At 36.9% G+C, this 24879-nt stretch overlaps 1 protein-coding gene across 6 annotated transcripts in view; it reads right to left on the minus strand.

The window, feature by feature from the left end:
- LOC117432263 (myotubularin-related protein 13-like) overlaps nucleotides 1-24879 on the minus strand; it is a 128900-nt gene that overhangs the window by 49416 nt on the left and 54605 nt on the right. For all 6 annotated transcript variants that reach the window (XM_034053937.3, XM_034053936.3, XM_034053935.3 and 3 more), the window contains exons 3-7: nucleotides 24365-24502; nucleotides 16693-16812; nucleotides 15111-15221; nucleotides 11974-12079; nucleotides 365-497 (exon numbers count right to left, since the gene is read on the minus strand). In XM_034053937.3, coding sequence (XP_033909828.3) covers nucleotides 365-497; nucleotides 11974-12079; nucleotides 15111-15221; nucleotides 16693-16812; nucleotides 24365-24502 — 608 coding nt within the window. The remainder of the gene's footprint in view (nucleotides 1-364; nucleotides 498-11973; nucleotides 12080-15110; nucleotides 15222-16692; nucleotides 16813-24364; nucleotides 24503-24879) is intronic.

Genomic DNA, 24879 nt, shown 5'->3' on the forward strand with positions numbered 1-24879 from the left:
ACATGGCTGTCATTAACAGCATAAGAGTAAGTAGAGGCCTTTCAGCAAATCAAGGTTTGGGAACTTTGCCCCCTCTAATGGAATAAAAATAGGGAATAATCATTTTGTAATTGACTCGTGTTCCTAGTTACAAAGGTTACTAGTTCACTTGCAGTCCATGCAATTACTGCAGCATAAAAAAAATTGTTCAGCTTCGATTTGCGCCCTCTTTTCAAGTTCTGTTCGAAGTAGAGACTTGGGTTAACTGTATCAATACCATTTTATAAACTTCAATGAAAATAATCCATTACCTATCTTTCTTCTTGACTGACAAGATTTTTTTTTTTAACCTGTAGCTCATGCCAACAAAACACAGAAGTCTCACCTATACTTGAGAGGAAACATTAATGCCTCCAGTGCCCTGCATGCATCTCCAAGCCTCTGGTAGCTGGTGGAATGGAACAGAACCTTGTGTTCCGTTAGAACGGCACAAAACAGACTGAGCACATTCTGAATTCCTGGATATGAGGAAAAAAAAGGAGAAAAATGTAATCCTGATGTATGTAGATATATTTTTACCAACCTTCTCAAAAAATAATAGTACAGTTAAATAAAATGTGCCTTTAAAACTTGATACACAGAATCCTTAAAAAAGACATGAATGTGAAACTTCTGTCAGAAGAGATACTGTACAGGTCTCAGACTTCCTCTTATTGTTTGCAAACATGATGTCAATACAGACATCAATTTATCATGCTGGATTTGAATTCAAGAGACACAGCGACACAAATACCCTTGACATTTCTTTCCGTTCAGCATTTTGTAGGAATTTCACCAATAAACAGGAACCCAGATATGAAGCAAACAACAGTGATGGTGCATGCACATTTTCCACTGGTTGGGTGATGCTTAAGAAATACGTGGCAGTGCTGCTAAAGCATAATTAACTTAAGACTCAGGGATACACTCTTAAAAAATTCCTGGGAATGCTCTTCTTAGATTACTAGGAGTACTGAGTGAATGATGAATGTTCACTGTGGTTCAAATTACACTTTAATTATGGCATTAAATAAAGATGTCATGAAGATAAATCACAAGTACAGTACAGTATCTTATGCTAACACCTCTAAAACAGTATTATAAAACACAGTAATTAAATGCATTTGCCTACATTCAAGTAAACAGCATGCACATTACTGCATGCTTTAGACCAGTCATTTATTTGGCTTGTTTGTATTTTTGGGGTTTCCATGCCAACAGCCTTAACTAATTTTTCTCAGCAGATGCAGACTTCTGAGCTGCCATCCTGAAGAAGGTTCATATATATATATATATATATATATATATATATATATATATATATATACACACACACACACACACACACACACACACACACATACATACATACATACATACATACATACATACATACATACATAGCCTATAGAAAGTCCCCCTTTCAAATTTTCACCATATTGTCACTGCACGTTTTGTTTTTTAACCTTGAACAGTTCACTTATCTAGTGTAACACAAACACATTTCCGATCCTAAATAACAGCGGTAGACTCAGACAATACTTACAAACAACAAAACAGCAGACTGGCTGTTGATTCTAACAACTTCCTATTCCACTCTGGAACGAGCATCCTGTTGAATACGATATGCAACATGGAAATTGCTCAGTTATGACTTTGCTGACCTTTCAGCTGCCAGCATTCTAAGGATGTGACACATGTCTCAGTGTGCCGGACACTACTATTTTGTGGCCTTTATCTTGCTTTAAATGAAATGATGCAATATCCACAAACTGTCACCCCATCTAATTAGCCACGTGGCTGTCCTAATAAAATAATATTCATAAAGTCAATGGTTACACATCATTTCATAAACATTTGGAACAGAACTGTGACCAGTTATACGAGAATGCAGGTGGTGGTTGGGTGATACTGAACAATAACCACATTGACAATGTCCATGACTATTTTATACTGGAATGCACAGGGGATGACTACGGGATTCGAAGGTCAGCTAATTGAGTTGTGTGTTTCCCATACACCTTCCACTGTGTTAGAGGACTACTTTGAAGATGAAGTGTTCCCCAAGTACAGTGTTCATACTACAGGATAAACTTCCACACATTGAGTCTGTATTACACCACTAGACTTTGTTCAAAGCCCATTTTCATTTAGATTCTTAACACCGCCAACAAAGCATGAAATGACTGAAATAGCAGTGCAAAACAGACAGAAATGGCAGTTCTTTCCCAGCTAGCTAGCAGTGGTTTTATTAAGGTATTGAATTGATCTAACTTTCACTGTAAGGTGCCTGTGCTATAACTGTCAGACATTGACAAGTGATATACACTAACTATATAAAGAAGTTCCACTTCCAGTAAAGCCTATCCAGACAATGTCTCAGAGTATGAAATGTGTTGAAAGTTCACCCAGAAGAGGAATACCTCAGGCTGGATTTAATTGTACCAACATAGTTTCAGAACATGACACGTATCACAGAGTAAGTAGTACAGCTGCCTCCTGTGTAACATTTCTTTACTAATTCTCAGGGCAACTCAGAAATAGGCACATAATATTAGAGAACCAAACAGCCAGACTCAGATTCAGGTGCTAGTCAGTTTGCACAGACTTTTCGTACTTCCTGTCACATGCACTACAGTTTTCACACCAAAGTATGCATTGAGTGCATGTGAAATTAACCACAATCTTTATAGTATATTTGTCCTTAACATTGGACCTTTATGAAGTAGCTAGAATATCTCTGAGCACTGTTAAAACAAAAAACAAAAAAAAGCCTCTGTCTTATTTATACAGAAATAATATATCTTAATGGTGTCTTGAAAGTGTCTTGAAATTGTTTTGTATTCAACACACAATGTGGCATAACAAACAATTCTGCCTCATTGTTTAGTGAACCTAGCAGATGAGGCACATTACAGTAAAAGATGAAAAGGCATACCAGAATCTGCGATTCTAGAAAAAGTCATGATAATACTTCTCTCAGGTCAATAAGTGGTGAAAGAAGTCTGAGCTGTCACACTCCTAGTCTTCCTGTGCACTTAGAAAAACATTCATGATAAGAAAAGTAATCTTACTGAAGAGAAATGGAAGATTTGTTTTCTTAATATGAATGTTAATGAGAAAAAAAGTGCTTCTTCATTATTTTTAACAGTGTGTGGGGTCAAGGTTAAAACCCTCAACTATACTCTAGACAGACTGGGATACAATAAAACATGTTGAGTAAAACATAATTCTTACAGATGTCCTAGTAAAATAAACATAGTTTATAGTTCGTAAAAGTTACTGGAAATATTTTTTTTTCTGCTTAATCTAGGCAAACTTTTACTGCTTCCACTGGCTCCTAACTGCTTCCAATTGCCGAGAAAAAAAACAAAAAAAACACACTTCCTTGCATTGAAGTGGTATTGAATTTATAAAATAACACATGAACAAAGTTGGATGGAGATAATTTCATTAGGTGACTCATTTTTCAAGTATTTGCATACACAGAACAAAGTTTGAGGCACAAAGTGAATAATTTCTAAAAATTCAAAAAATGTTGGTCGCGAAAGAGTATCATGAGCACTAAAAAACAGAATAAAAAACGGGCTGCTGTCACGCACATGTCATTCAGCAAATAAAAAAAGGTTTGTCTGTAAATACTAACAGGAATGAAACAAAAACATAAAAAAAAATTATGAATTCAAATTAAATAGCTTCTATGGTTTGTTTTCAAACACATGCTCCCTTTTAAATAGGTACAGTATGAACCCTACCGAAAGGTCAAACTACAATATATTTACACATGGACAGCTCAAAAAGATGTTTTAAAAAAAAACAAAAAAACAAGTGGTGAGTGGAAAAAAGTAATCCTCAGAGCAAAAACGTTTTTAGAAAGTATAATAAAGCTGTGTGTAGAATCATTTATACAATCAACTCCAGTAGTAACGCATTTAACAGTGCTAAAATCCCATTGTGGCAACATTTACGAAACATATATGACGGTTCTCATGGTAGTTCAGTTTATTTTAAAAAGAGATGCAGTTTGTGTAGGTGTAGTTAAGGTGGCATTAAGTAAATATGCATTGAGGGAAAATGCTCCAATTCCTGAGAAAAGGGCTCCTTTTCATTATAATGCGTGCGTTATTTGGTTAAAAGTACAACCTATAATTCTAATAGATTTATTTTGCAAGCATCTTTGCGGTAAGCAGCTGGTGCTTGTACAGTCGATTACATCAGTAACCCAAATGTAAATTGACCCACAATTTATTTTGGCGGGCCGAGTCGCTTGTGCTTTCCCAAGTGTTTTTTGGGGATTCTCTGCACAGGTCCAGCGAAGTATTTCTGTCAGACCTACTTGGCAGTGTGCTGGATTTCCCCACATTGCTCTGCCAACCCTAGCCTTGAGGGACTAACCCTATTGTGAAGAAGGAGCAAAGCATCCGTAGCACTTTTCTAGTAATGCGGTGAAGGCTTTTGGTTAGGGTCTGGGAAAAACAGAACTCCACAGGGAAAGCCAGTGGCTTACTGAAGTGTTAGATTACTATATTCCTTGTGATTCATTTCCCTAATGGAGCATGGGTTCAACAGGAAAACTTACGTGAACTTGCAATGTAATGTTCAGTGTGTAAACCAAAAAAGAAAACCCCAGCATCTGCCAACGAGAGAACAGCGGCTGTAAAGCAGGATTATTAGGATTTGATCCTCGGGGTGCAAAAAAATAAATTCAGTTCTTCAACCTGCTTCTAAGACAATGGTAAAGTTGGGCTGGTGACAAATAATTCCAAAAATATTCTGTGATTTTCATACTAGCTCATTTTGGAAACGAGTAAAATTACCGTTTCTTGAGGCTCTGGTGTGCTAACAGCGTGCATTTCTGGGATACCAAGCCTATTACAGTTTTGCACAATAGCCTTATTACCAATATTATAAAATTATTAAAAACATGTCACCGCTCATAGTCTTTCAGAGTTGTGTAACTTGGGGGGACTTGAGACATGGATGAAGGAGTTACTATGTGTTTTTGTCTTTTAAAATAATTTTATGGCATGTCCACTACCCTATTTCAAATTTACATGTGTAAGCATTTCATAATTTGCACATTAATAATTCCTGTTTTCACTGTTTCAGATGAGTAAAATAAGCATTTTATTTCTCAGCCAGCTATTGAAGAATTTCAGCATGCTAAATCAGGGGTAATAGCTCCAAGCGGATTAAGATAAGCCTTTTGAATTGCCTATGACTAATGAATGCTGGCTGAAACCACAGATAAGGAACACAGTTACTCATCACTTTTTGCCTAAAAAACATTATTTAAAATAACATTTCTCTAGGCGGCCCTCTGCCCGGTATGCTGTGGGTCCCTGCTGAATTCAAACAGCTGAAACTAAACAATACTGTACGTCGTTCTGGATTTTTACCCCTAAAAACACAGCTCTTCTCTAATGACAGTCCTTCTCCCTGTGTTTTGGTAACAAAGGCTAATGCAAGGTCCCCAAAGTAGATTACAGAAGCACACACAGCTCAGAAGTGAAAATGTACCACAGTGTCAGTATCTGCCCACTAATTCTGCATACAGAGTACCCTGCCTAATTCCCTCCACCAACTTAACAGCAGGTACCATAGTACCTGAAACAATTACTTTAACATGATCCAAGAACAAAGCCAAGCACAGTAGCATTGCCTGTCGAAGTATAGTACTAAACAAAAGGTTCTATAGCTCACTCAGTAAAGGCAGTAGCGCTTACAGTGCGAGGCGAGTCATGTGAGCCTACTTGTGGAGTGTGGCTGATCTTGGCTGGGTGCCCACAGGGAGAGCTGAACTGCCTTTGCGTTCACACAGGTTAATCTTCAGGGGTTAGTTCACCTCACCTTTGCAAATCAGACAGCATGCTGTACTTGTCAGGCACCTGATGGAGTCAAGCAGAAGTGTCCCTGAAGCAAAAATGTACATAACTTCAACCTGCCAATTCCAGCAAGGACTGGTGAACATTTTTTTGGGTGAGCTTTCTCTGCTTCCTAAACCGGTATATTAAAACCACTTTATAAAATAAATGAACAGCACTTTCTAAAACCACTGACAAATATCAAATTCTAGTCCAGATACAAATTAACAAAACATGCTCTGGCTTCAAGAGCAATTTGGTTGCTATGGCGGCTCAAATAAGCTTTGTGTATTAAGGCCAGTCAACAAAAGAAATGATGTAACCGAGCTTGTGAACGTTACGTTTCACCTATGGAATTCTCCGATTTTGACTTTGAAATAACAAACACAAAATCAGGTGCTAGTCAAAGTGGTCTATTATGCCTGTAGCAAAACAGTCAACGGACCCAGCTCGGCTCTCCTAATCCCAGAATAAAATACCTCTCTTGTCTTTTACTAAACCATGATGCTCTTCATAATTGTAATGAAGTTATTAATGAGTTATTGCACAATGCAAGCGGTACCAGTTGTTTTGTAAGAGTCTGTGGTAGGTAGGGTTTGTGAAGGAGACTGTTGCTCATGTAAGTTCATCTTCAGTTGCCTGCCTGTTTAATATCTCTTTATATCTGTTCTGCATCATTCCCTGTTGTAACTATTGCTGCTATCAATGTCACAAACGTGCTTGAATCTCAATGCAAGGCTCCTCCAGGCTTAAACTGGAAGTTATCATAGAAGCTAAAAAAAAAACCAAAAAAAAAAAACCACACATCCAAACCATGCTTAACTGTGAATCTTGGTAATAACAGTACTTGTATATTGCTGTGGTGTATTTACAGTCATTGTATTAAACTGGTTGTTTGCAGTTTTTGGTCATTACTCATTTCAGTTTGCAGCAGGCAAAGACTGGAATGCGTTTCAAAATAAGTTACAATTAGAACGATTCATATTTGAGGTTGCTTTTAGTGCTGACTGACATTTGTGCCAGTTAAGTTGCTGCTGAGTTTTGTGTTTTTATGATTGATTATGTGTCTTTTTTTTTTTTTTACTCCTTGTGTTTTATGTTCTTTGCTGTGGTGTTGTGAGCCTCTTGCCAGGTTGTCATTGTAAATGAGAATGTGTTTTCAATTGACTCATCTGGATTAATAAAGGTTTTGATTGATGATTGAAAATCAGAATGACCATTTAAGGGCAGTACCTCAAACCAGCAGCTTACTTGCATTGGGTTCAGTATTATTTCCCAAACAGAATGCATTGTCTTAGAAACAGATAACATCTGTATTGGGCTGTCAGTCACGACAACAGCAGCATGGCAGAGTCTTCAGAAACGGATATTTGCAAGCCTGACCTCTTCATTAAGCTGACTTCCAGCAAAGTGTTCTTTTGGATGTGAGCTTTCACTCACTAATTCCGTCGACAACAGAACACTCTGTCTGTTTGTCTTATGCTGTCATGTTCAATGTAGCTACTTCCAACTCAAGTTCACCTAACAGAAAAAAAAAGATTTCCCTAAATGTAATAAATAAATTAGACTGAAAGCACAGCAGCTCAAGGGTACTATAGATTGCTCCACCACAAAACTAAAGAGTTCAGACAGCAGTTTATGGGATGAATTGCATAAAAACACCTCTAACACACAGATTAAGTGTTCATTAGCATAATGTCCTTTTCAAAAGGTAGTTACTGAGTGCATAATATCTTAAATACAGCAGCCTGTGATTAGAGAAAAATACATCAAGTTACTGTAAGACTAAGCAAAGGTCAACATACTGTGCACAGTTGACTGTGCCATGACCCCACTCAGTTAGTTAAAAGGATGCATATGTATTTCAGTTTTTTTCCCCTCAAATGAATGTGCAAACAATTATTTAGCTCAACGTAGTTTTTTCCTTTACCTTTGCAATCTTTCTGTAAATAAAGAAAACTAGCACTTCTTTCTGTTTTCACAGACATTTATTTTATTTTTACCTCCTTCATCACTCATATAACCTCGGGTGGTTGATAAAAAGTATTTTTCACAGTTCCTGTAATTTATGAACACACTCCACAGTTGGACTTTATGGTTTGTGTTAAAATAAAGTTTAAAACACTCACAATATAACTTTCACTGCGCATATAACACACAGCCCATACATAGTATGCATGAATCATACAGTACCAAAGTTTGTAATATTGTATATCTATAATAAAGATGCGACCACTGTATTTGAGTAAACTTTGCCAGTTACAGCATATACACAACACAACACATACTGCACTGGATGACAAAAACGTATTAAAGGTCCTTTCACAAAGTTGTAGCACTCCGACCCTTTAGTTAAAAGTAACACCTCCATTCCTATTGTAATAAAACCAAATGCACATAGCCAGATTTGTAAAGGAATACTGTAGCTCTGTGGCAGTACTGTTCCAAAAACAGATGGCAAGTGCTGTATGTGACAGGAAATTTAAATAATATTTCAAGCAAGGCCGTTCTCCTAACCATGCAAACTATTGTCACAGCATCCTGATAAACAACTCAGCATGCACACGATATGACACGTTGAATCGTACAGATATACCACTGATACCACACGTACTACAACCCCAATTTAATCACTTTCGCAATAACTACACTTATTTGTAGAATTATGTGTTATAAAACACAGGGTGTTCACACATTAGAGTACATGATCAAACATTTTGTCCTTGTACTAAAAGCTTATACAGTAGCTTGGTTAAGATTCTAAGACTCTACCCTAGTGGCAAAATTAGCATGCCTAGGACCAATTCACCCAAAGTCAAATCTGCTGAAGTTTTGAAAAAACAGCTTGATGAACTATAATGTGCCAAACATGTTTAAATGGCTCACACTGATCCTATAGTAATGAGGTAAATTACTCGAGGATTCAATGAAAAAGATCTGTGTCAGTAGAGTGCTAAAAGCAATAAGGCACTGAAATAACTTCATACCTCGCCTTCAACCTGTGCCAGATGTCCAGTCATCTCACCGCAGCTGCACTTCCTAACGTGTCTTTTTGCTCACTTAATTCTAGTGATTCCGTGATTTGTTTGAAAAACAAAAAACTTTAATGCATTCTACATTTGAAAAACAAAACAAAACAAAAACATGTGTTGTGCACACTGTTGCATGTAACTCCTTAATTATGGTGTAATTCCAAAGAGACTGCAATCTTCAAATCAAGTCTGAATGATGCTGGCCTTTTATGATTATGGTTTTAGCTAAGATAAGGGTAGTTGACTTCTTGTTTTTTAACACTGTTACTGTACTATAAAAGATATGGATATTTTGATCTGCCAGTTTATTTACACATAGTTTTTTCAGATCAATCCCCGGTATGCCTCAGTATTATATAACCATGAGGTACACTGCTGTGCAAAAGTTTTAGACATGTTGCATTATTCTACTCTGATGCATTATGAACATCACCAATTTACTCAAAGACTCCACTAGTGTTTTCTACAATTATAAAAACCTTGACTTGCATAAAGAAGGAAAAACATTGAGTGAAATAGCTTGCATCACTTGATTTAAGGTGTGGTATCCGAAACATAAATCAACAAGTACAGAGAAACATCATCTGTAATTGACAAACCCAGGATTGGAAGACCCAAAAAGCTGTCTAACAAGGATGAGCAACACGAAGATAATATCCTTAAGGAACAGAAAGAAGACAAGCGCTGAATTGACAACAGAACTGGCAGAAGGCACAGGTGTCATTGTCCATCAAATCAACAGTACAAAGATCACTCTTTAAATCAGGACTTAAAATGATGTGTTGCAGTAAGGCTAAAATATGCACAAGAACACAGAAACTGGGCTATGGAACAATGGTCAAAGGTGCTTTGGACTGTTGATGGATGGACAATGACACCTGTGCCTTCTGCCAGTTCTGTTGTCAATTCAACGCTTGTCTTCTTTCTATTCCTTAAGGATATTATCTTCGTGTTGCTCATCCTTGTTAGACAGCTTTTTGGGTCTTCCAGTCCTGGGTTTGTCAATTACAGATGATGTTTCTCTGTACTTGTTGATTATGCTTCAGATACCACACCTTGAAAATCGAGTGATGCGAGCTATTTCACTCAATGTTTCTCGTTCTATATGCAAGTCAAGGTTAGTGGAGGCTTTAAGTAAATTGTTGATGCTGATAATGCATCAGAGTAGAAAAATGCAACATGTCTAAGACTTTTGCACAGCAGTGTATATAAAGCATTCATTCTTTTCCAGGTCATGTTTTTATTTTGCTTTATAAAATGTCATTAAAATGGCACTGGCAGCTTTAACAAAATCATTATGCTAGATATCGTGCTGCTGAATTATTTTTTTTTATGCCATGACATTGAGAAATATTATTACAGTTATTATAAAAGAATGTAATAGTTAATGGACTGTGCTTTTTGAAAAAAAAATAAAAAACAGAACAGAAAAATAAAGTACAGCTTATTGAACTGAACCAAAAACAATACAAATACAGCACAATTCTTAAAAAAAAAAAACTGAATAGATTTATAAGCTCATAAAATGTAAAAGGAAAAGTTTGTTCAATCCCCCAGAACAGTCATTCAGTTCAGCTGAGCCACATCTACTGTATAAAAACAGACAGACTGCAGCACAAGAACACCATCATTTCAAGACCCATTCCTAACAGCTGTGGTCCTTGTCTCGTACCATTAAGGTGTTTACCCTTAGAGTCTGTCAGTGAGTGCTGTTTGTTATGTGCACTGTAAAACATAATGCAGTATATTTCACTGCAGGGGTTGAACAGATCAGTCTCATTCTGGTCTGTGGTTGCAGATGGACTGCTACTGTTTCCATTTGCAGGGTACAATTTAATCTGCTACTGGAGGTTTAAAAGCAAATGTCACATGACTGCTTTCTCTGACCTGAACTCCAGTAACCTTAAACTCCCCGGCCATGTCATGCTCTGACAGGATCAGGCTCCACGGTGGTATAGCTGTGTACTTTTGCATCTGATTTTATCCCATTAAAACTAAAAGAAAATAATATTTAATTTTCATAAAAGAACATTGCCAACCACATGAAACGCATTTAAATCAAACTGAGTTCTGGACTGTGTCCACTTAATACATTGCTAATTCCCATATGCCCGTCTGTTGTGAGGTACAAATTATATATAGCTGTGCAAAAGTACACAGCTATACCACCCTGGAGCCTGATCTTGTCAGAGCACGACATGGCCGGGGAGTTTAAGGTTACTGGAGTTCAGGTCAGAGAAAGCAGTCATGTGACATTTGCTTTTAAACCTCCAGTAGCAGATTAAATTGTACCCTGCAAATGGAAACAGTAGCAGTCCATCTGCAACCACAGACCAGAATGAGACTGATCTGTTCTGCCCCTGCAGTGAAATATACTGCATTATGTTTTACAGTGCACATAACAAACAACACTCACTGACAGACTCCAAGGGTAAACACCTTAATGGTACGAGACAAGGATCACAAATATATAGTTATAGTTATATAGTTTCACATCCTTCATAAAAAACTGAAATCATTCACACAGGTAATCAGTTTTGTGAGGTCACAGATAAGTTTCCTGAAAGAAAACTACACAGGCAACCACAACTTCACATGGGTTCAAAACATCTGAAACACTGTTGTAGATTTTAGTATTATTAAGAAAGAAAAAAAAAAAGACAGGCAATATTTTTGATCATTCATTAAATTATCAAATTAAAAGGCAGCATTTCTCAACACAGGGACATAACGTAATGATTAAAAATGAATCTGCATGTTTATTTATCAAGTGTAGCCCAACAAGATTAAAATCAACTTTAACAAGTCTATATATTCCTGGGTTTAAAAAAAAAAAAAGATTTCATAGCATATTGTACACACTGCGCCAAACAATTAAGCATGAGTCATTTAGAGGGGATTAACATGTGAATTTGAAATCAAGAAACATAAATACATAAATAAATATCAAATATATATTCTGGACCACTTGCTGGAATAATTGCTTGGAAACCTGGATATCCAAACACCTGGGACACCAGGTATTGGACATTTAAAGAATGATAATATAGGGGACCCACCTAGCTGTTGAAACAGGAGAGCAACACTTGTGTGGGTCACTGGAAGGCTGCTGTTTAACGGAGTTTGTATCAACTGCCTGTCTCCTGCTCCCAGGGAAAACAATTTCTACAATGAGAAAGAAAAGAAGAAAACGAAAATGTCACTCTGATGCATTACAAATTGGTAGGTAAGGCAGTATCAATATACACAGTACACTAACTGTAAAAGAGTCTTCCATCTATAGAATGTGCGTTCTTGAGGGATGATGCTCCATTCCAAGTTCAGAAATAGTTCTATGCTTCACAGACACCCTTGTGAGTCTCAAGGGATCCACTAGAATGGAGCACGGTTCCTATCTAGTTTAATGTATCACTGCATGATAATCCATCAACAGAATGGTTTGAGGTGACAGCTGATTGGGAATAACATGTTGGCTTGAAAAGTTGTTCTTTCAAATGATGTATGATGATGTAGTAAATGGTCCCTCAATATCGTAGCTACGTAGCTATCGTAGGGTACATTTATTTATAAACTCTTTGTATAGCTTTACAAAAAAATATGAAAAAAAACACACACACACACACACACACACACACACACACACACACACACACACACACACACAACTAGTGTGTGTTCTATATGGCTGTATCATTCACTGCCATTTAGCAGTTGTGGACTGTCAAGAATGTAAATATGTAATTATGGTACAAAATACATTTGTAAGTAATAAAGTTTAGAAATCTAAAAATAGCTCAAAAAGAAAACAAACAAACTTCTAGGGCTACAAAAAGGGAAATGGGAAATCGAAATATTGTTTGAAATTCAGTAGGGGATAAACAGATCACACCAAAAGGTCTAAGGCATCGCTGCTAGTTTAGAAAAGCCAACACAACTTCCAAGGGGAGCTTAGCCTACCACAAATTCATCTTCAGTCTGCAAAAACATATAAAACAGGGGTTTAATACATTCAGTCACAAGCAGACACACCCACAAAGTCCCTACTTAAAATGTGTATTTTGGATCAGAAACTTTAAAATACATGTTGTTAGCTCTTACTAGCACTGGTAACATCTCTTGGCTCTGTTTATTTTACATTACAGATAGGTGATTGTGTTATTAAAAATGCAACACAACAGATTAAGCACTGCTGCGCTTTATCACTTCTTGTGCTGTACTGTGTAACAAACGCCAAATGTTTATAGCACAGGAAGTGAAGAGCTACACTACATTTTAAAGCCTTGGCTATCTCTTAAAGGGTACATAAGGACCTTTTTATTTTATTGTGTCACATGTTCCCACGTGTTGCTACAACTGTTTACGCAGGGTGTGAGTTTTCATTTTACATTTTGAGCACTTTTTAAAACGTGGCACTACATTTCCTATCATCCTCCTACTCACATATGTAACTGAGATGGATTTACCAGTGAGCAGGATGATGGGAAATGCAGTTCTGAAAGGTCCATGCGGGTACATGTGAAGCCATCTTGAGGCAGGGAATGCAATATAAAAGTTTAAAAAAGTTGTCAAAATGTAAAAAAAATAAAATAAAATAAAATAAAAAATAATTAAAACAATTCACACACCTTACATGTGTAGCAACACATGGGAACATGTAACACAATAAAATAAAAAGGTCCTTATGTACCCTTTAAGACTAAAGCAAGGGTACATGGATCTGAAATGTTGATAATTGATATACATAGAGTTTTTACTTTGCTTGTGTGCAGCTTTGATTATTCGGAACCCCTTTTGGCACAAATACAAAGAACTCCCTCACAGTTGATATTTAAAACCATTTTGCAAATCCACCGTTTATTAAAGCTAGGATGGCATCCGTGAATATAATGAAAAATTCACAAAAGCGCAACTGTCACCACCTTTTTATCTAGAAAGACATGAAAGTGATACCTGCTGAAAGTTGAAATCATTTAAGCTTTCTCCTGCCGACAACAAATATTTGGTAAAGCATGTTAATCTTGGAGTTATATAGTATGTGCTTACCAAGTCTTTGATGCCAAAAGGATTAGCAAGACAAGCACTTGTTTTACAGGCAAAATACAGAACCTCATGTGAAAGGCACATTAGGAACATGTTTGGTTCAGTGTATAACATATGCTTATTTTGCTCTAAACTGACTGTAAAGCAAGAGTGATCTAAAAAAAGGTCTGGAAAACACTGGGAAGAAAATTAGATTCTTCTTAGGAGAAAATAAATGTCACACACTTAACAGTGCCAAGGACTTTTTGTCTCAGACACCCTGCTGTTCTTGCATAACATAACTGAGGGGCTGGTAGGACTACAACAGCTGGTAGGATTTTATAAAACAAGGACCACCACAAATGCATTTGATATATTACTTTGCATAACTTTTTACAAGAATGTGCAAGTCCAAACATTTATATCGTATATCAAGATGTACATACTGTATTCCAAACATACAGAAAGCACAACCTAGGAACTCAAATATATAGATGAAGGGACATTCATACCCAGACAGCTTTCCCCACTCACTCACTTATAGATGATAATACTAATAACATTACACTATTATATACACCATCCATAACTACAAAAAAATGAATACTGCCAATTTTAAAAATACAAAAAAAAAAACTAAATAAATTCAATGACAAACATTTCAACTAGCAGAAAAATAATTTATACAACTTAAAACAGCTGATTTCTACTACTTGTATGAGCTTTTACATCAAAGTTTTTCATTTAAAAGTAGATGGCAGCCTGGGTAGAACTTAAAATAGCGCATGACTTTCGATGAAGGCAAAACCCAGCAATACTGTGAGCAAGTCTGACAGCAAAGTTATTTCTGAATAGGGCAAGGAGAACCATGACTCCTTTTTAGAACACAAAATAAATAGTTTTGAAGCAAATGTATATAGAGTTAGGAAAATACCCTGAATGTACAGAGACGTCTACCTTCCAATTTATTGTTGCAGTTTTTGAGTAACAAATCCAAGTGCCAAATTAACCCTTGTGACCTCAGTCAGGAATGGAATTCTAGCCGTCTCTGAAAACTGGACCACAGGGACAGAGACAAAGCTGAACTGTGATCCCCTTTCAGACAGAAAATATTTAAGGAATCATTTGCTTTCTCCCAAAATTAAATTAACAAGGAAAATAAATCCTTTTTCTTCACCTGAGAACCACCAGCAACCGGCACGAGGCATGTGAAGAGGTTTGCAATGAGCCCCTCCAGAGGGAAGTGTAGACTGTCAACGTACACTGTGTAGATCAAGCCAAGGCAAGCCTGTGGGGACAGAAAAAACAGAGCACACATGGTACAGTTTTGGGACCCATTTTTATAATTACCGCACACACAACTTGAAAAATGATTTTAACTTTAACAAAATAACATCCCTTGACGCAGAAGATATTTGTAAAAAAACATTTCTTATTAGTTTTCCTTCTTTAATAAATACATATTTAAAAACAGGGGTGATTACAATAAGCCCTTTATCAACCTTGAAATCAAGTCAGACAGCAATTCAGCATTAAACTGAAAACTAGGGCTGGCAAATGAATAACCCTTTTGCACTGCTGTAGAATGTAGAGCATAACAAAAATTGTGTGTGTGTGTGTTTTTTTCCCCCCAAACAGCTAAATAAACAAACTCAGGTCTTTATATTATATGTATTTATAACATGCAGATATTCTAGATTTACAGTGAGGCTGTTGTGTGTAAAACACAGCAGAGCAATGCAACTAGCTAGAAAGGCTGTAGCCAACATCTATCTGTTACTGCAGTACTGCTTATTATGGTCATTTACATCTGAATGAGGGCTAATATTGTTCAGATAGCATTAAAAACAGCAGAACATAGAATTTCATAGGGACACACAACACTGTTTCTCTCATTTCAGGTGGGGTCCAGGTATACAGCAGGGAGAACAAACGAATTTGTGGATAAATGACCTGTTCAAAATCTCTCAGTAAAATCGGTAGATGAGTTTAGGTTTACCTGGCATTCATTTCTTAGCTGTTGGAAATGACCCTTTAATCTAATTTGCAATGCGAAGGTCTACTCGGTTTACAAGAAAGTAAAATAACCCTAATGTGCAACACCGTCCATTTAATTACAGCTATTTTGTTGATTGTCCATTTATGATGCCATATTTTCCAATTGATTTCTATACTTTGTTTTCAAAATGTGCATTCTTGAACCAAAATGTTTAAATTCCATAATATCAATGAAATCATGCACACTTGTTATTTAAATTATTCCGTTGCAAGTCACACCGTTTGATTTGCAGCAGCAATCCAACATGCTAACTATCTGTCTTACAATTCGTTTCTACTGTGGCTGCTGTATTCCTCATGAGAACATAAAACATCATTTTGTGTTTATTAGAAGTTAAAGTGCTGCTCCTCTTTAGCACTTCTGGTTTAGGCTCAAATTACAGGGACTATGTACATGTGCTGTAGTTGATCATTAACTTTTTTTAGACATTAGATTGCAGGGGCCAGGTCAAAATGATCATTAAGGTTTTTTTTAGATTGCAGGGGCCAGGTCAAAATGACCCAAACAAAGACAAGAAAACCTATTTGTTTACCTTTATCTTACACAGATTGCAAGTCTAGTTTTGTTTGGTATTATTATTTTATGTTAGTGTCCCAGCAGTAAAGTGTTCATATCATTAGACAGTGTTCTCATGTTTCCTGGTCTGAATGAAACCTTTACAGTATAAACGAACACTGAACCAGATATTGCTGTATTTTACCCTGAATATATCGGGGAAGTGTAGCCTCGAGACCAGTACAAGACTTTTTGGTGCAAATACTTGCGCTGGCTGTATCAAGCCATTCTCTTCATCCTCTTCCTCTTCTCCATGTTTTGAACCCTAGAAGACAGGAACAGTGAACACTATTAGCAACAAAGCACCAGAGAAAATTGAGAGAAGTTATTTGGTATGTGACCGGGTAGCGTTGGCAAGGAGGAGACCAGAATGCTGCAATTCAAATGCTCGCGCGCATTTATTTACATACATAAAACAAAACACACTCCGCCGCACCGTTCCTTCACCATCACAATTCTAAACCAACACCCGTGATCACCCTTTATTTACACCTGTGGCTGGCTCCAGCCACATTCCCACGTGTTTTTACAGGGAGGAATTTAACCTCCTCCCTGCCACCCAATATTCCGCACACAGCCATTCACAGCAGGGCTTTCACCGGGAACAATACTGTATATATCAAGTTTCTTCTCAATCTGCAGATACAATGAAACTGCCTGTTAAATAAGAAGGTGAAAAACTATTGCAGGGGTATCCTCCATTTCTTGTAAGAAATTCAGTTTAAACACCTCCAGAAAAATGTGAACTTTACAGGTCTTGGTGTAAGAAACAAAAAAAAGTCAACATTCCTTTCTGTCGCATCAGAGTGTTTTGAGGCTAACAGATGATACATTTCTGCTGAATAACTGATAGGATATGATAAAGGAAAAGGTGTTAAATGTGTGAGGTTAATCTGAAACAGACCAACGTTACTCTTGGAACAGCACACCAACATTAGTCACCGTACAAACAAATTACCGTAGCAGGACACAAAAAACCAAACTGCAACCACATCCCACAGAAAACATCTTCATGCCTTCACATTGTAGCATGTGGAGAGGCACAGCCAGTCTCCTTGCTCAAATCCTTGAAGAATTGTACATTCTTGACCAAAGAATAACGTACGAACACCCCCAAATACTTACGATACCTAACTAATTACTCTGCATGCTCCATGGTTAAACAGACCACTTGAGGAAAATATTTGAAGAATCTGAAATAACTTGCTCAAGATGCAGGCCCTGGGGTTGACAATTAAAAAACAGAGGTTTTCAAACATCCGCCCTGTACTCCACCAACTCACGGTAAACCTCCTCAAATTGTCAAACTGTTTAATAAGGAAGTTAAATATGTGTGCTAAAAATAACCATCTGGCTATGGTCACAATACTGCAACTGGTAGTTTTTTTTTTTTTTTTTTTTTTTAGGAGATGCCCCACTTTAATGGCAGTTGGTGTCATTTGAGGCCCTGTTCGTAGTTCTGCATTCTCTTTGTTTGATCTCCAATTCACCTTCTATAGACCTGCACTAACAAAAGATGATGACTATCCCTGGCACATTCCTAATGGTTAAAAACAAAAAAGATCGAATTATACAGCAGTCTAAATTTGTTCCCTGCTGTAAATTACTCTCCATGTAATAAGAAAAGAAAATAAGCACATCAACCCAATGATCCCCGAAAACAGATTCTCAAACAGTAAAGCAGAGTAGGGTTTCAGACTTCTCTAGGTGTAAATTACATATTCCTCCTTGTGGTGAGACTGTATTCCCCAGCCTGCAGTTCCCAAACAGGATGATGTTGTAACCTGTGTAACATTGTGATATAAATCTATCATACTGCAAGTGTTATACTGTAATGGATTTGACTTCATTTTTGTCAATGCCCTGAGTTTGAAATTGTGAATTAGCTGTTAACATGTTTAAAACATGGATACCACATAAAAAAAATAAAAAAAACCAACAACGTCCTTGTAAATGTGAAACAGAAACACTACAACTGTACAAAACCAGGGCTTCAAAAGAGACAGACGATAAAGAGAATTCTCAATTAGAATTTCAGAATGTGTTGCAATTTCACGATCCACCCCCTCTTGACCTTTTCAATGATTTCATCAAAGGTCTCGTCAGACAATTTTTATTATGATGGTCATTTTCTTTTTTACCAAAATGTACCAAAGAAATGGTTTTGATTTGGAATCCCAATGAGTGAATGCTCAGAGATTCTACTTGTCAGATAACAAATTAATACTAATGAGACAAGGCTTGCTGTCTAAGGGATTTAAAAGCGTTATACATGTTTCGTATTTAACCTTCTTAACAGAGCATTAAAAGTTATAGTTTTGAATGGTTTAGTGGTTCAGTGGTTTTCAAAAGATGCTGAGATTTTAGTTTAACTTGCATATTTCATGAGAGAGACAATTCCAATTGAATGCTTTACTGCCAAGTTCAAATCAAGGTTGTGAAGGTTCAAGAATGTCCAGGGGCAGTTAGTGACATGTAAATTTCTTATTCAAATATAAAACACCAAAACAAAGGGTACAGGTGTTTCTGGTTCTCTACCGCACTAGATGGCTTCTCAGTTTTTTACTTTGGTAACTTCAAGCTAAAGTGAAAATCATCCAAAAACAAAGTCGTTTCATGTGATGTTTGTTAATAGTTTTTGAGTTTCATTCTGTACTAAAAAATGAAACTTAAGGGTAATTATGAAAGCTGACTGGGCAAGAGAAAGTCAAGTTCTCATGACTGCTAGTACAGAGATTGTTTGCATTACTCTGATAACCTATTTACCGAACTGAACCAACTTCCCCATTAGTACTTCAACACACGTGCATCCTTAGCCTTGACACTGCCAGAAAACTTCTTATACAAAGTGTTTGGGCCAGAGCAGTGCCAAAATATACATCTTTAAAATCCACAGAAACAAGCCAATTAAGACATTCAAACAAACCATCACTTTCTGTAAACAATATTTTAACAATGCATTTAGCACAATACACAAAACACCTTATAAGTATAAATTCACTGGTAGGTACTGCAAGTAGCCTGCTGTTTTGTTCCTGAATCTGGAGCTGGAAGACTGTAAAGAGAGAACATATTATCAGTATCTCCTTAATTACGGTTTAAACACCAAGCCCAGTTCTGAGCAGAGTCGTTTATATAACGGCCGGATAGGGGATCTGAAATGTTCCTGCACAGACCCACAGAGCGTGCTAAAGTAACATGTCCATATGCTGCAGTTTTTTTTGTTTTTTTTAATTAATGTTCACTGTGTTCTTTCATGCTAAAAGAAATTGCTCTTTGTGGCAAAAAGAAAACACTGAACCGACAGTAAGTCAGGTTGTGGGATCCCACATCAGGGTACTCCACTTAAATCATCCCAAAATGCACAGCCGCTCTGTGCGAATCTCAGAGCTCATTGCAGGCATTAATGTATATTGCACGCCAGTCGGACCACTTCACAAGGCATGTATGGGGAAAAAGGAAACCACCAGAAAATCTAATTTTGAGGGACAGCTGCGATCTAAAGTAACCACATTTCAGAAATGGAAAAAATAAATACCCAGAACCAATGCTGGAAAGCACACGGACAAAGATCATCCAGGGAGTGTTTAAAAGGTCACACAAACACTTGTTTTGTTGAACATTCCTAACAGATTAAAGTTGAAATGTTCTGTAGTCAGGTGTGCACTCTGTATTTCCTTATTCCCTTGTCTACTGAGAGCAGACAGGATGCTTGGCGTAATTAACTGGAAGTTGTAGAGCCAGCTGCAGATGATCACAACACAGTAGAAGCCAAGAAGAGGTGTTGGCGATTTGGATAGCTTCAGTAGTGTATGAGCATCAAAGGCCAAAATGCTATTTTTATATTGATTTGGGTGGGTCACAGAATTTGAGATAATCTGAATTATCAACGATTGTTTCCATAAGAAGAAAAATAATAAATAAAATATACAAGCTAAATAGTGGAAAGGGATGAATGGTCCTAGAATTGTGCTGGTTGCAAAAAGAGAGATTCTTAAACTGTGTATATCATGCTCATGATTGAAGACATTACAGCATATTTTATATAAAACTTTGCATATTGGCAAAGATGTTTTCTGAAGGATGTTTGATTTAATACACAGTGAAATGGCAAACTAAACTCATTTACATTCGAATTTAGTTCATGTCAGGTTACATCTGGGTTGAAGACAATGTTAACTGAATTCTTAATTATTGACATTTTCATACATGACCAAAAAAAAAATTAAAATGTAGGCCAATTTTTTAAGATGAATGATTCTAAGGCTCAGTTAAAACAGACAAACTGATTTATTTCTGTCTGTTCCTTAACAAATAAAAAAATGGATTCAGAACATGAACTAATTGTATTAATTTTCTTGTATTTGATTAGCAAATCAATACATGGCTTTTGTATACTTTTTTTTTTCTTTACTGTAATTCAACACAACAACATAAGATTTCTTGTGCAGTGCTGTTTTCTACCACAACATTTTACCAGCAACACACATCAAACTGATCATTATTAATTATAAATGTAGTTACAGGCAAATGGTTCTGTATATATTACACATTATTGTTGGCAGGAATACAGTATCCTTTTTTTTTAATGTATTTTCATGTCCCCTAGTGTGTAGTCCAGTAAACGCTGTGGTCCTGGTGACTAAGTTCATAGATAGCAGGAGCTCATGGCTTTAGAAGGCAGACAGTCTGCTTATATGATTATGATAAAGCCTGTATATTAAATTCTTCTCTAATGACCATATGACATGGCATGTTCCATTGTTATCTTTGGGCTACAAAAAACCAACAGGATGTTTAGAAATAAACAATGCAGTCATGGGACGCTTCTAACCCAACCAAAGTAATTGGAAAAGTATGTACCCCTTTAGGGAGGTTGGGGGAAATCACATTTTGCAAACTAACATTCTTTAGATTCTTGCAAACTACAGCTAAATGTTCAACCAATATTTACATATCAAAGAGGAAAACATTTATTTAGCATTCACAAAACAAATAACTTAAAAACCCACAAATCTACATAGTGCATAATACATTTCTATGCAAACTAAAGGATCAGACAGAATGACTGAGAAACTTTACATGGAATGAAAAGCAACTGGTTCTAAATGCTCTGCAGACCCCAGCTATTCTATCAGTTAAAACCGGCTTCTGTGAAGAGTACTGTATGGGTCACCTTTTAACACTAGAAGCCCCGCGGCAGTCATTTTGGCGTTTTTGGTTTTAAAATGTAATTTTCTCCAGTCGGGTAACACATATGGGGATAGGCGTTCATGTACCTTTCTGTCCGTGTATATTAAATATTCTCACAAAGCATGAAACGTGGGAGTGCAGAAATAAAGGAGATCTATTACATTATACCTAAAAGCACCGGCAGCAGTCACATTGACGGCCACAAAGAAAACAATTGTATTTTGATTATACATAACGGTATTCTACTTTATTATTTTTATTTACCAGTCCGCAATGTGTTTAGCTGTAAATCAGATTAGTCTCTACTCTGAATGACTGACAGTCTATTGTTTTCAATCAGCCTTTTGAAGGCTGTAGCCTGCTTGCCAGCTGCACTGCTTTGGTCAGTCGATTAGCATCGGGACTGGTGAAAATAAATACGAGAGACCGTGGAGTTTTACTACGCAAATAAATATGGAGTTGATGTTTGGATCAGATGGCACGGAAGTATTCCGTGAAAGCTGGCTCCCGACGGTGGTCTGTTCAGGTGTTTTACAATGTATTGGACCTAGCAGCCATCAACTCCTGGGTACTTTACAAAGAATGCATGGAGAAGAATTTACCAAGGAGAGAATATATTTTACAGTTAGCGCAGGAACTTCGCAAGAAGCATTTGGAACAGAGGGAGACTGCCAAGCGTGTACCCACAGCTGAAACTGGCAACCCCGCTGAGACCCGCAAGAGACGCCAATGCCATAATTGATTTTGAGTTTCAGTGTTTTAAAATAAAATATCAAACAGAACGAAATTTCAATGTACCATTTGTAATATGAGAGAATTGGTCAGGGGTCTGAATACTTTTGCAAGGCACTGTATATTATATATATATATATTAGCTCAAAGAGCCAGCTGCCCAACGTTTTACACACATATACATATACATACACACAAACAGTATATGCTTCAGTTGTTCAGATGTTTGTGGTGCACTCAAAGTTATACTACTTACAGTGTTTTGAATACAGCTGTCAGAAAGACTGCTGTGGTCCTTCTAGGTATGAGTATATCTCCGGTCCTTCTAGTGTTAACAAAAATAATCAATTGATAGGATACACAGTACAGCGAAAAACACTCCACCAAAAGGACTGAATAAAGCAGTCTTAATAGACAGCTGGTTATAAGAAAGGGATATCATTAGATATTAATACGAGATTTGTAATATAGGAAATGGTATTAGAAGACACTGTATCGGTATGCAAACTTCTTATAGGATGTCACAAAAAGGCAGCTTTTTGTCAATTACTCTAGCTCGGAGTATTTAAATTTAATTTGGGATGGACTTATTTGATTTGTTCTTAGAATCAAACTCCCATTAACAGTCTGTAATTACTGGCAATAAGCAAGAGGAATTGTGGGGACATTGCGAACCAAGTTGCAGTATGTAAATATTTTCAAGTACTGTGGTAAGTTACGCTTGTAATGTTTCTTGATAAATTGCATTCTGAGTGCTTTTGGCACTGTCTGGAATTAATTTCCATCCGGATTCCTCAGTTTCAAATACACAGTGTTGTTTTTGATCTCCATGGTACTTATTTCCCAGATTTCCTTATACCAACTTGGGAACGTCACCAGGGTAAGACAGATGGACACTGTTTATTGCATCCAGGGTAGAAGACGGTAAATCCATTTTTGATGGACCTTTGCTAATCGCATTGATCTGTGATATTCCCTGCTTTTAAGACCCTTCACAACTACAGTAGGGACACATGTGAACTGGTCATTGGTGCACTAAATCATTGAATGGAGTTCCCCCGTATTAACTACACATTTTTAAAAGCAGAATTACAGGAAGACATTTTTTTGTTCAGTCAAGTTTTGTAATCGTGCCTTTACCTTGAACTTATATACAGTGCCTTGGGTTGTCTGGTATAAAAAGCGATTTATGCTGTAAATTATTTTTTGAAATGTGGAAAAAAAAAAGGTGATCCAGGCATATATGTTGGTAACATCAAGGTAATTCGATTAAGGAAAGACTGTGGAATAAAGTAAAATTAGCTATTGCATATTAACAAGTCATTGTAGGGCTTTTCACAAATATCCAAGATCTCCAATATCCAAGTATATGTCACTGCAGTTCTGTGGTTGGACTCAATTGTTGTTTTTCAATTCCATTTCCTTTTTAAAATCTATTCTCAATTTATATTTTAGGAGACATAATAATTGCTGTGATCGTCCAACTGCTTTTATTTGAAGACAATTTAATTGACTAACAGTGACTTCAATTTAAGTAATTTGTTGCCACTGTGAGAAGCTCATTAACAGAATACTGCTAATTGCAAGTTTGACCATTGATGTGTTGGCACTGATTAAAATGGAATTGGAAATAGATTTTTAAAAAGCAATTGGAAACTGAATTGAAAAGCAGGAATTTACTCCAAGCCTGGTGAGTATGTTACTTCATGTGTTGATATTGTGATGCCACAAGGAAAACACAACTGCAATACTATTAGTAATACTAAAATAAAACACATGTTCAGATGAGGAGACCTTCTCAGTGTACTCAATGCAACAGCATTAATGACAATCGCTGAAAGAAGCATGCAGTTCCCCATTAACAAAGCAGAAGGGGAAACGAGACCTTTTACCTGGAGATTGATCTCTGCCTCAAAGAAAGTAAGACAAGCACAGTAGTGCCGGTCTGAGTCGATGTCAGTCAGAACCACCATGAAGAGGGTTGGCTGCTTCCTCTCCCGTGACAGCTGCCATCCCGCCGGCTGGCAAAACTAGACAACAAAAAAAAGGAGGAGAAAGAAAATCACACTATCAAATCTGACGTATTAAGAGGTTTTCTATGGATACATATTTGTTTTGTGCTTGGCAATACACGTGTACAATCAGACAGCACCTTTTGTAGTATTTCGTTAATATCCAGCTGGGACACAGATCATAAAACATACACTGAGCAGCGTTTGTTTTGGCTGAGGGCACCAGCAGTGTCCGGCTACAATGAGCGGAAACAAGTTAAGAGGAACATTGCATACCATGTGGTTTACGCCATGCTGAGGCAGGATGTGCTCTGTATCAGCAGCATGACTGTTTCCTTAATATTTACTTTAAAAAGAGCTTTACTAACAGTATCTAGAAATAATGAAATGTACAG

The sequence above is a fragment of the Acipenser ruthenus genome, chromosome 27, assembly GCF_902713425.1.
Source record: "Acipenser ruthenus chromosome 27, fAciRut3.2 maternal haplotype, whole genome shotgun sequence".
Taxonomy (NCBI): Eukaryota; Metazoa; Chordata; class Actinopteri; order Acipenseriformes; family Acipenseridae; genus Acipenser; species Acipenser ruthenus.